Here is a 12,397-nt window from a genome sequence, read left to right as displayed (position 1 = left end):
AACATATGCGAGCAGAAATCACTATTCACTGAAGAAATGAAACCTAAAAGTAAACTTATAAATTACCATAAATAAGGGCGGTGTTGAACCTCCAAAGGCTAGTGTCATTTGCTTATTAGGCTCCTTTTAGATAGAAGACCTAATTGAATTGTACCAAATTTACGTGAAAGTTTTATAATGCTGTAAAAATTATCGTTATTCAACTGCCCTTGAGCTTGCGCGGTTGTTCTTTAGGAGCCGACAGAAAAAGTCAAACTTAAGCGTGAAGAGAACGGCCCTTGGGATTGTACATCAGTTTCTACCTCCACCCTCCCCTCGTCTCTCCCTTAGAACTAATTCTGTATTTATATAAATTAAAAAAAATACGATAAGTTTCCCCCATGGCCCATTCGAACAAAAATTAAAATTTTAAGTCTCTTTTTAAGTGAAAAAAAAACAGAATGGAGGTCAAATTGAGAGGTACAATAAATCTGCCTATGGGGATGAGAAGAACCCCCCACAGCCTTTAGGCAGACGGCTGTAAATTTTGTGATTTGGTCAGATACTTCCTTCGAGGAAAAATTGCCCCATACGCAAAATTGAGCTGCCAATGAGAGAGTACAAAATGGGTACCTCAAGATGTCGATCAGATGTCCTAAGGTGTAACAAAAGGACCAGATATCAAAAACAGTTTTAGGAATGGGACCTGGTTGGTCTTCAATCACTTTCGACTTATAGAAAAAGGACTAGAGCGCTCGGTATTTTTCAAATTTGAATACTTTATGGGGCAAAAGGAGGCATGCATTTTTTTTGGGGGGGGGGGCGGCGGGAGGAATAATAAAAGCAGATTTAGATGCCATTAAGTAAGAAATCCAAAAATTCAGGATTTTTGGGGGGAGGGTGGCAGATTTTGAGATCCCCTCTGCGTACGTCCCTAGGGCGAAGATCTCCATCCCCTGCCGACGGGGTTGCTCAAAGGCTAGATGAAACGATACGACTCATTTTTTTGCCCAATCTTTCGATTTTATGCGTTTATGAAGTTTGACACCAATCTTTAATAAATCTGACGCCTGTTTCTTGAGTGTTATTGTTTTGGCTTTGCTGTTTTGAGTCCAGTGTGATTGTCATTTTTTGTTTCTAATCCTGTTCCATTTGTTTTGGTCCCAAAACACGAATATATGTGCATCTCTTATCGCTTTGATTTCCCTCCCCCCTTCCCCGATGTACTACTCCTTTTACTAGCGTTCTTCATTTTTTTCATTTTTGGTGGCTCGTCTTGATTCTCAGAATTCCCTACCGGTGTTGGTACATCTGATTTAATAGCGAGCATTCAGACAGTTTTTTTTCGAAATACTGGTCATTAGGTGCATTTATTATTTTCTGTTGGAACCCTCTGGCTGGTGAGCGGATCCAGTTTTCTCTTTTTGATGCAACCTATCATTAGCGGAACCAGTAAGACGGGTAGTACAGGTACATCAATTTGATCCAAATGTGGCTGCTGGCCATCGGGTATTCTACGGCGGCCACCTGCTGGAATCTTCGGAATGAGGTGGACAATGAAAAGAACGTTGGGCGCGAGTGTTTGAATTCTTGAAGTTTTTAAGATTGTACTTGATTGGAATAGAGCATTTTTATGACTGGTAAGTGGTTCATGTCAATAGTTTTGTTTTGTAAATATACAAAGCAAATGATGCTGATGAATTCGAATGACGCGTTGGTGCATGCTTTAAATTTGTTCTAAGAGACAGAAGTAAGTTATCCGACCCTTGGGGAACTTATATATTTTACACTGTTTTGCCTAAATTAAATGACTTCGTTGGCCTTCTCACTATCAAAAGCTCCCTCCAGTTACATCACTCAGGCATTCGGCCCTAGATTTTCTTGGGTGAGGCTTGGGCCCTTGACTCTAAAGAAAGAGGTTTCAATTCGTTCGGGCCTTTTATCTTAACAAGACCGTTGGTGTTTTTAGACCGATTTCTTCGTTTTTAACAAATAAGAAAGATGACTCTGGTGTCGCCAAAATAGTGAACATTCTTTGAATTAGTTGATTGACAGTAGTAGCGAAGCCCTGGTGAGGGTCATAATCCACTTCTCAAAATATAGACATAATACAGAAATCATTTGTATGTTTTACACCGTGGCCAATTTTTAAGACTAATTATCTTTCAAATTTTATACTAGAAAGATAACTTACATCTCTCAGATGGAGAACGTTCATAGAAATAGGATTAGTAACCTTGACTTGATGCCCATTTAATTGGTCAATCTGTCTTGGCCTTTTCTACAATTGGCCATGACTTGACTTTTCCCACAACTATTCCCTTTTCAATTCATTGTCTATGTCCTCTTCTGAACTAACGTTACAATAACTGAGTAGTATCATTTGATTCTATATTCAACACTTTCTAAACATAATAGTCGCTGCCGTCACAGATTCGTCCAGTCCCCCCCATAATAGGGCCAAAATTAGTCCTTGACCATGTGTAAAATTTGTAATACCTCTGTACTTCTTCCCCATTAACAGTTAGCCCACAATGAGAAATAAGATAGAAATAACTTATGGCCAACCTAATTACAGGGGGGAGGGGAGGCTGAGATTCTATTGTCGTAATCGCAGCAGTGTTTTAACGCCACCGCGGTTTTACGCCACCACATGCTTTCCGCCACCTTTTAATTCAGCTAGGTCAGAATAGACATAGATATAGACATATACATAGACATAAGAACAGACATAGAAATAGAAACATAGACCAAAACATAGACATAGACATAGACTAACCTAACCTGTCTATTCTGACCCAACTAATCCTCTTGATGATGCAAGATTTCCTGGGTGGCGGAAAACCGCCGTGGCGTTAAAACAACCACACTGTCATAATAGTATTCGGAGGTTTCGGGTATTAAATTTGGGAGGTTTCGAGTGCGAAATCGAATAGTTTGTTATTGTAGTTTCTGTTTCAGAAGAGGGTGTACACAAAAGTTGTGTTTTAAGTTTAAGCAACTGTAATTATTGTTTCAAATACTTACTAATGTCATTTCTACCAACCAATCACTTTACCCCTCCCCCGTCCATCCCAATGGACAAATATATAGCCCAAATTCTGTGTATTCCTTTAATTTTCAATAGAGCGACTCTTTTCTACTTAATTTAGCAGCAAACAGTAGACAAGTGACAGGAAGAAAAGTCGCGCTGTTGAAAATTCACTGAGTACATATAATTTGGGCTATACAAACGTCCGTTGGGGAGAGGGGGATTGAGCAAAAATGAGGGCGAAGATTTTAGTTTTCGACAAAATAATATTACATTTTCTCAGTGCCAAAATTATTTATAATAAGGTTAGGTCAAAAAGTGCTTAAATTTAAATTTGGGATAAAAGCGATTATTATAGTCGTAAAGAGTATAAAAAAGGCATCGAGTGGTATGTTCACTTTATTGGTAAGTCAATAGTATGGACAGCCATACATTTACCGATATTTTTAAAGGGGAGAAGGTAGATATTTCTAAAGACCTTACCAGAGCATTAAATATTAAATAATATGGACAGTCAAATATTTACCGATATTTCTAAAGGTGTGAAGGTAGACATTTCTGAAGACCTTGCCAGAGTATTAAATAGTCAATAATACGGACCGTCATATATTTACCGATATTGCTAAAGGTGTGAAGGTAGATGTTTCTAAAGACCTTACCAGAGTATCATGGAGGCTCTGGATCCATTCCTGGAAGTTTCACTCACCTAACTCAATTGCATTCCAAGATATTCAAAAATCCCCTCATCTAAAATTTTACCCCAAATTCTGACAGAAAAGAGTAAATTACATCTCCTTTTGGGCTGGGGGTTGCCCTCTCCCTAAGCAGAATCGGGAACCATGTCGATGTTTGTGAGTTCTATAACACACGAACTATTGACTTCCTGTGTTGCCAACGCGGTAAATTTTTCGGTAAGTCGATTATATGAACTGCGAACAGTTTACCGGCAACGCTTTGAAATAAGCTGTACCGGTATTTCGACTAAAATTGTACCACAAAAGATTAATTTGTACAATCTGAACAGTAGGTTAAAAATTTGTATTACAAGAAGAAAATTTTTGATAAACTAAAACTTGAACAGATATCCGAGTAAGAAAGGAGCAAATAAATCCAAAATGTACTGAAAAATTTGATTGTAGCAAACACTTTCCGAATGTACCGTATTGCATCAGGACCTCCAAATTGTTCCAAAAACGGTACAGCTGTACCGCGTCGGCAACACTGTGTACTACTTTGATGACTTAGGGAAGAAATCTCGGTGACGCTCTAGCTATCCCCTCTTCTGGACTTAAAACTATGATAAAAAAAAATCTTACTTCGCTATATTCATCAAATTTGGATTTTACGAATTTCTTCTAGTGTAGGCTAACTACAAGTACAAAAATTATATCGTTTTATACATTCTTGAAAAAGGCTAATGTCTCCACTCAGACTATATGTCTGTACTTTTTCTCCAATTAGCCATAGGGCTATATCAATAACCCTAGGACTATATCGAGACACTAGGTGGTGGCCCTGTTAAACTAGTTGCGATAAATTTTCCGAATGTAAGGAAGTAAGAATGTCTATGAAAGTGTCTAGTTGAGGGTGAAAAATTCTGTTACTCAAATAACCTAAATTCATATTTTGGAACGCAAATCTAGAGCGGAATCCTGGGGGAAAATGTGACAAGGGTGCCAATAAGCAAAATCTTGAGGGAGGGCGTAATGTGACAATGGTGCCATTAATTGACCAAATTGACAAATTTATTAAAAAAAAGAGTACAGAACCGAAAAAAATAAGACATAAAGGCGCAGGAAAAATCAGTACTTATCGGTTATATAATAGACACTATAAAATTTCGACACAAGAAACTGGTCAAGTAACTTCTTTATACTTTCGATAATTTTGGATGGCTTTCATCATATTTTGTTTTATTTTGTTACATCGTATTTTGTTTTATTTCACTAGCTGTATCAAAAGTTTGGGATATATATATATTTGCACATTTGCGCATAGCATATATTAAATACAGCAATGGTTACTTAACGCATTTAATATATGCTATGCTCCCCCCCCCCCTAATGAGCAAATATATAGCCCAAATTTGTTCCTAAACTATTATATATTCATCATATTTTGTTTCATTTCATTAGCATTAATCGAACTTCACTTCCCGAGTGTCCATTATATAACCGATAAGTACCGAAATTGGGGGTGGGGCTGAGGGTCCCCCGGTTGCCTCTGAATCTGCCAGTACCAAGGTCCACGTTTGTATTTACACTTGAGATGTAAACATACGTATGTTTGCTCCCATAAACACATTTATTCAAACTATTTAGCCCTTAACTTCCTATAGTCTATCCAACTGTAACCTACACTTTGAAGGTTTTTTCTATCAGCAAATTAAGACCAGGTCAAGGGGGGATGGGACTTGCTATTTTTGCCTAGAAAGCCAATTACACACAACTAGATCTAATTATTCTGTCTGTAATTGTGTTTGAAATTTGACAGACTTGCCGCTTCTCCAACGGTTCAATTAGAGTATTCCTTTCCCGTCATTTTTTGTTATTTTACAGCCGCCCTCTGTGTGTGTCTTAGCTTTGAAATTATCCGGTACAGTGCTTGAATAAAACCCCTGAGGATTTGTACCTGCATTATCCCCCAAACACCCTAATTTGGGGAGCAATCAAGCTCTGCTGGCGCGGCTGCGTTTCGGCTTCAGTTCGGTTGATAGCTATTGTGAGGGAACTCTTGCTGGAAAGATTTTTGTCAGATGTTAAGGCTTTTTGGCAGTGTATAATGCATGAGGATTTTAATATACTGGCGGCAGGTCACTTGTTACACCCTGGATATACAAGAATGCTTAACAACGAACTAGGTTCGATCTTCTTTGTCTAATATTTATTCTTTTGATGAGGCTGTTTTAGGCTTCCGTGCACAATTCTGTGTTTGGTTTGGAGGACATGGACATAATTTGTGTCTGTTTTATGAGAATTGAAGTGTCGGGGGGTGGGGAGCAACTAAGCAAAATGTTACCCTATTGTGAAATTCTGATGACGGATACTGTTTGTACCCTATATAAAGGGCCGGATCTTGGGCAGGGGGACTAGTGGCCATCCCCAGTAGATCAAAAGTTGAAACGTCCCTGCCTGTATACGCAAGAATGCCCAACAACGAACAACAATAAAATAAAATATAATAAAATATATAATAAAATAAAATATAAACAATATAATTTTTTTGCTGCTTCTTTGGCAAATCCTCGTTATTCCGAGGAGGCTTTATGATGTATCCTTGTATATATATATATATATATATATATATATATATATATATATATATATATATATATATATATATATATATATATATATATATATATATATATATATATATATATATTTTCGGATTTCATAGCACATGAGAAACACTTTGTGTCTGTTTTAAGAGAGTGCCTGTGATTCAAATATGGAGGGGGGCCGCTAAGGGAATTGTCCCCGTTTAGTACAGGGTCAAGAATATATTCTTGAGACATATTTCATGTCTTTTAGTTTTACTGCTGGTGATGAACACTGTATATGTGTTCGAAATATCCAGTTAAATAATTTTATATCTGTTTACTGTCAATTAAAAGGTTTCATCCCTGTTTTGAACTGTTTTACTTTCGTCAAGAATATAAAAAACAAATGAACAAATGGGGAGGCAGGAGGGCAGTGGGTGCGAAAGGAGGTATTCTGTACAGGTCTGCTGCCCATTGACATTGTTAAATGTAATATATTTTCTCATATTATATAATTTAATGTAACAGAAAGTATTTTGATATCTGTAGGTCCCATATATTTCTAAAAAACACTTTTACTGTATATATAATAATGCTTAACAATGAATCCGGTTGGTCATTTTTCTTTTTATCTATCAAATCCTTGTTATCCTGACGAGACTTCGTAATGCTTCTTTGCAAACTTATTTTTTGGTTTATCCTACATTTCATAACGCATGAAAAATGCCTTGTGTTTTTCGTATGGATGGGACAATAACAATTACATAATTATGTTTAGGCAAGAGGGGGAGGGGGCTGAAAAATTAGACATCCTGTAGGGTTTTGTAGCTGGTTGACATGGTTAATATGACATGATATTTTCTCATATTATATTCTTTAGTATAGTAGAAAATAGTTGAATATGTATAGAACCCTTATATTTCTTAAATTATAATTTTACAGTATATTTAGTTATAATATTTTTGCTTGCGACAGGTCACTTGTTGCACCCGGGCTCGCTAGAATGCTTAAAAATGAGCTAGGTTCGATATTTTTTTAAATTATTTTTTTAAATTCTTGATATTTTGATGAGGCTTTGTAATGCTGTTGTGCAAACTTAATTTTGGTTTAGCTTCCATAGCGCATGAAAAAAAAACAACATTATACTATCATGCACCGATACGTAGCCGGTTTACCATGTTCGATATAAAATGATATTCCCTATTGTTATATCTTTTAGTAAAATCAGAAGCTTTTTTGCATCATTAAATCTCTTATTCTTATAAACAGCATTGTTCTTTATTGTAGTACTTTTTGGTTCTAGAAATATTTTTAATGTATGTGTGTCTTCAGTGGGATCGTTGTGGGGGGGAGAGGGCATTGGTCCCCTCAGTAATTTGAAGAAAAAATATCATATAGCCTATGCTCCTTGACTCTCTGGATGTGGATTTCTCTTGCCCCCTCCCAATAAAAATGCTGGAGCTACGCCCCTCTGTTTGTTAATGACTAAGTTGGTTTCTTGCCAAAAAGTTGATCTTTCTAATATGTAAAAAGTCAATGGTTTTGATTACACCATATCCAAAAACCATGAAGACCCTCATAATGTATTATCGCAGGTTTTGATCTCGTGTTCAAAATAAACAACTGGAAGCAACTTTAAAATTAGCTATAACAATCCGTTGCTATTCTCACATTGACCCAAAAATACATAGGCCTACTAACATATCTTAAGATTGTTAAAAATATTGGTAAAAGCATAATACACCGAATTGGTTATTATGCTGGAATTCAACCGAGGGCCCGGCAACACTAGAGTGACATTAATCCATTATACCAATGGTTCTCAAACTGTGATACGCAAACCCTTTTGGGGGTACGTAGGCTCAAAACCTTTTATTCTTCAAGAAATAAAATATGTAATTCTTATAGAATCTTTTTATGCCGAATTTGGAGATGCAGTCATAATTCTTCCGCTAAACATAGTTGGTTTACAATCATTTCTTTTTTCTGTGCAAAATTTGAGTATTTTGGATAATCTTTTAAGGATTTGGGAATGTTCCCTCCCCTAGTTAGGACATTTTTCATGCTGAAGCCTTTTTTTCCTGTATGTTTTTGCACTTTTGTTTTATATATATATGCGTGTGTTATCGAGAATGCTTGACATTTGTGAATGTCGACATTCACCGGTGAATGTCCGAAATACCTTTTTTTCTTGGATTTAGACAGCATTGCCAGTCAACTTTTTCAGTTTAATGCAAGATTTGATGATGACAGGTTAGATTAGATTAGCTTAGGTTTTTAATCCATTTGCGATATTTATAACCAAATTTAACCTAACCTAAACTAACATAATCAAACCTAACTTTAACTGTTACCATCATAGCTTGCCAAAAAAACTGAATATCCGACTCGCAAAGCTAATCGAATCCAATCAGAGAAAACGGAATTTCTGACATTCACTGGCGAATGTCGACATATCTCAAAGATAAAAGCGTATTGTTAATAAGTAGTAAATAAAGTGTATAGTAAATGAATAAATAAATAATATAAAGTGTATAGTAAATAAATGAAGTGTATTTTAAAGTAAATAAGTGTATAGTTAATAAAGATAAAAGATAAAAGATTAAAGTGTGTATGTTAACAAAATCAGAAGTGATAAGTTCCGTGGAATTACAATACTGGTTTACGTTTTTAAGCAAATACAGCCTAATTTACAAGCTCACGCTATTAGCTAAATTCTGCTTAAGGGGAAGCAGTTGTCGTCAAAGCAGTATAATATTGCATTGATATTAATGATTGTACCATACTAGACAACCATTCCTGCCAAATAATTAAAATTTAGAATTTAGTAGTATCTTTGAAAGACAAAAAACTTGTCTTTCAAACGTCACATTGATTTGACCAAAATGAAGATACTCAGGAGCCTCGGTATTTTAAGGAAACTTAAACACACTTTCCCTGGATCAGTTTTGAAAATACTTTTTCGCTGCTTGATCCAATCTTAAGTTTCTTGCTGTCCAATTGTATGTATGTCAACCTTTTTTTTTACTGTTAAAACCACTTTCTAAGGCTTACAATAAAGCTAACCTCATTAAGGAAACTAATCGTTCAAAGAATTATCCCATTGCTTGATCTCGAGTCAGTGTATATGCTTTCGTGTGCATGTTTCACTTTTTCTCAGCTTTATGGTCACCTCCCCCATCCCCTAGGTGTTACGCCATCTTTCACTTCTGATCAGAATAATTATAATCTTTTCAATACAAAAAATCACATTCAAGTTCCTTTTACTGCTTGTGTAAGGTCAGATTTTAATCCTTTAATTGCAAGTCATATTGTGTGGAATGAGTTGCCTGAATCAGATCGAAGGTACCACTCATTCGGTTTGTTCAAACAATTGTTAGAAATTCTTTGGCTTCTTAGAAGTTATTTTATCTATTTTTTTCATATATATATATATATATATATATATATATATATATATATATATATATATATATATATATATATATATATATATATATATATATATATATATATATATATATTTATTATTATTCCATTGGAGTCTATTTAATCTACTGATCTACTTAACTAATTTAGTCTATTCAATCTATTAGTCTATTTAGTTTTGTTTTCTTTAGTTTTTATTTTATTTATAATTTCTTTTCTTCTCCTTTTTGCTCTTCTCTCTGTGAGTATGAGATTATTTTATTTTTTTTCTTCTTTACAGGCCAAAGAGCCTTTGGGGGAATAATATTGTATGTGTATTTCATGATGAATAAATCTTATCTTGTATGGCTGACTACCTAACAAGTTTTTGCGCAATATTATGTTAACAAAATTAGTAGTGATTGCAACACTGGCTTGCGATTATTACGCAGCAATAGTTTAATTTCCAAGCTCACGCTATTTGCTAAATTCTGCTTGCAGGGGAAGTAATCGTCGTCAATAGCCCATTGCTTATTAATGATTATATCATATTAGACAACCGTGTCTGCCAAATAATTTAACTTATAATTTAATAGTGTCTTGTATGGTTGACTACCTCCTAAGGTTTTTGTTTTAGCGGTTTCTCTGTTGTGGTTTTGTCATTTTAAATTGAGTCTAGTATTTATTAGTTGTGAATTACGATACAGGAAACCCACATTGGCAAAAGTGTGCGAGATATTACATCGGGTGCAAAATATGCCGCTTTGTATCGATCAAAGAGTTAATTCCTGTAGGGGAGGGGGGAAACCATCAACAACAACAAGTTTATATAACAATGATTCGAAATGGGGTTGTGGTAACACCATGAGATCCGAGGGAAGAATGGCAAACTTCTGGCAAGACCTTTTCATGTTTTTTTTACTACTGCTGCTCGAACTCGAACCACTGCTAACTAAGGACGAACAGGCTGGGACAACTCGAAAGGCTTTGTGGTATATATTTTGGGTAGACTACTTATGTATTAAAACTTCCCCACTCATGAAGTAAAGTTAGGTTAATCCTAATGAAATATACCAAACTATGATGAAAATGTAAGACTTTATTAACCAAATTATGGAAACTACAGAAGAGAATTATGGAAAGCAGGCCGCAAGTAACGCACTATATTAAATACCTAACCTAACTTACCCTAGCCTCCTCTATTAATTAAAATATACTAGCATCGTAGTTTTTCTCATTGAGAGAAAGCTAATTATAACCGATTGCAGTCATAGAACCGGTCCTACTTGGATCAAGAACTGGAGTGGGGTTGCTAAAATACATAAGTACCATATTTTGGAAAAAGTTAGATTTATTTTCGACCCCATCAAATAATTTCGGCTCTGTCATGTAGTTTGATCCCACGCTCTTGGACTAGAATGAAAGAAAGTTTTAAGATGGCTAGGCTTTGTTTTAAGAAGGAAAGATGGCTTACTACCACAAATTTTGCTTTTACCTAATGTACCTGAGGTCAAACAAAAAGCCATCTGGGGCCGTCGTCCCTGATCCAGTGGAAGAGATCTAATTTTGAATAAATTAGAGAAACGAAGAGTATCCGCAGCTACGTTGGCTACGCCGGCTTGTTGCTGCAGTAAGTTGTTTGCAGTAGTAGTATTTTTATAAATTGGTCCAATCCATTTTTTCCCACATTTTTTTGACTGTGATAATTAAAAGGGCGACATACGCCATTTTTGTAACTTTTCGGGGGGGGGGGTGAAAAAAAAAGTTTGTTGGCTGTGGTCTCTTGCTGAAATTCGGTTGATTCTTAAGCTAAAAAGGAGAGTGTCTCCTTTTGGCCCTGCGATCCACGTGGCGCATGTCTCTTCTTTATCTTTGTAACGGTACGAGATAAGACAATTCTGACTGCGCCATTCGATTCCTCGTGCTGAGCTTACCCACGATACATACATAACACATTTTCGACCAAAAAGGCATATGTCACCCTTTTAACAACAATCACAGCCTATATATTTAGAGATATCTCTTAAGATACTTGGACGTTTCTCTTCATTCATAAATGGGTTATGTCATCGTTTCTTTCTTACAGAAATATTCAGGAACTGCAGGTTTGGATATCAAAGTTGTTTTTGTCGCATCTTGGAAGCGTAAAGAATATCCCTTTAATATATCCCTTTAATAAGCTAGAGCTTATTAATGACAGTAATAACAAAAAAGAGCATATTTTCAGCCCCCCTTCCCTTCTTATAAATTAATGCTTGAAAAAAAGGTTTTTGAATATCCACTGTCAAAAAATTGCTATCCATTTTCTTTTTATTCACTGTACTAATTTGATTAGTATGTAGAGCATAAATCAGATTTGAGAAGTGAGAATTTTGCTATTAAGACCTTCAACTGATTATTGGCTAGGAATATAATCAGCTTTATTTGTTATTCCTTCTTGGCAAAACTTATTAGCTGTTTGAGCATTTGGAAAAAAAAATTTTGTGGCATTATTTGATTAGTATGCAGAGAATAGATAAGCTTTGAGAATTAAGAATTTTGCTCAAAGATCTTCAACTGATTTTGGCCAGGAATGTAATCACAGTGTTATGTGGTATTCGAAAAAATTGCTGGGCTTTTTAAGAAACAGCTATGCTTATAAGCTTACGTATAAGTCAGACTGACCGTATTTCAAACAGTAGGTTGTACGTAAAATGTGGTTCAGTCCGCTTTCTAGG

The 12,397-nt window shown here is 35.5% G+C and overlaps 1 protein-coding gene across 3 annotated transcripts in view; it reads left to right on the top strand.

Annotated features, from left to right (window-relative positions):
* LOC136038485 (transcriptional enhancer factor TEF-1-like) overlaps positions 1–12,397 on the top strand; it is a 189,240-nt gene that overhangs the window by 101,825 nt on the left and 75,018 nt on the right. The window contains exon 1 of one of the 3 annotated variants that reach the window (XM_065721559.1): positions 1,439–1,619. The exons of 1 other annotated variant lie outside the window; for it this stretch is intronic. In XM_065721559.1, coding sequence (XP_065577631.1) covers positions 1,613–1,619 — 7 coding nt within the window. In that variant the 5' untranslated portion in view covers positions 1,439–1,612. Of the gene's footprint in view, positions 1–1,438; positions 1,620–5,716; positions 5,871–12,397 lie in introns of those variants that run through there. One more of the 3 variants, XM_065721561.1, reaches the window with a different exon arrangement.

This window comes from Artemia franciscana, chromosome 18, assembly GCF_032884065.1.
Source record: "Artemia franciscana chromosome 18, ASM3288406v1, whole genome shotgun sequence".
Taxonomy (NCBI): Eukaryota; Metazoa; Arthropoda; class Branchiopoda; order Anostraca; family Artemiidae; genus Artemia; species Artemia franciscana.
This window is presented reverse-complemented; position numbering and strand designations above follow the sequence as displayed.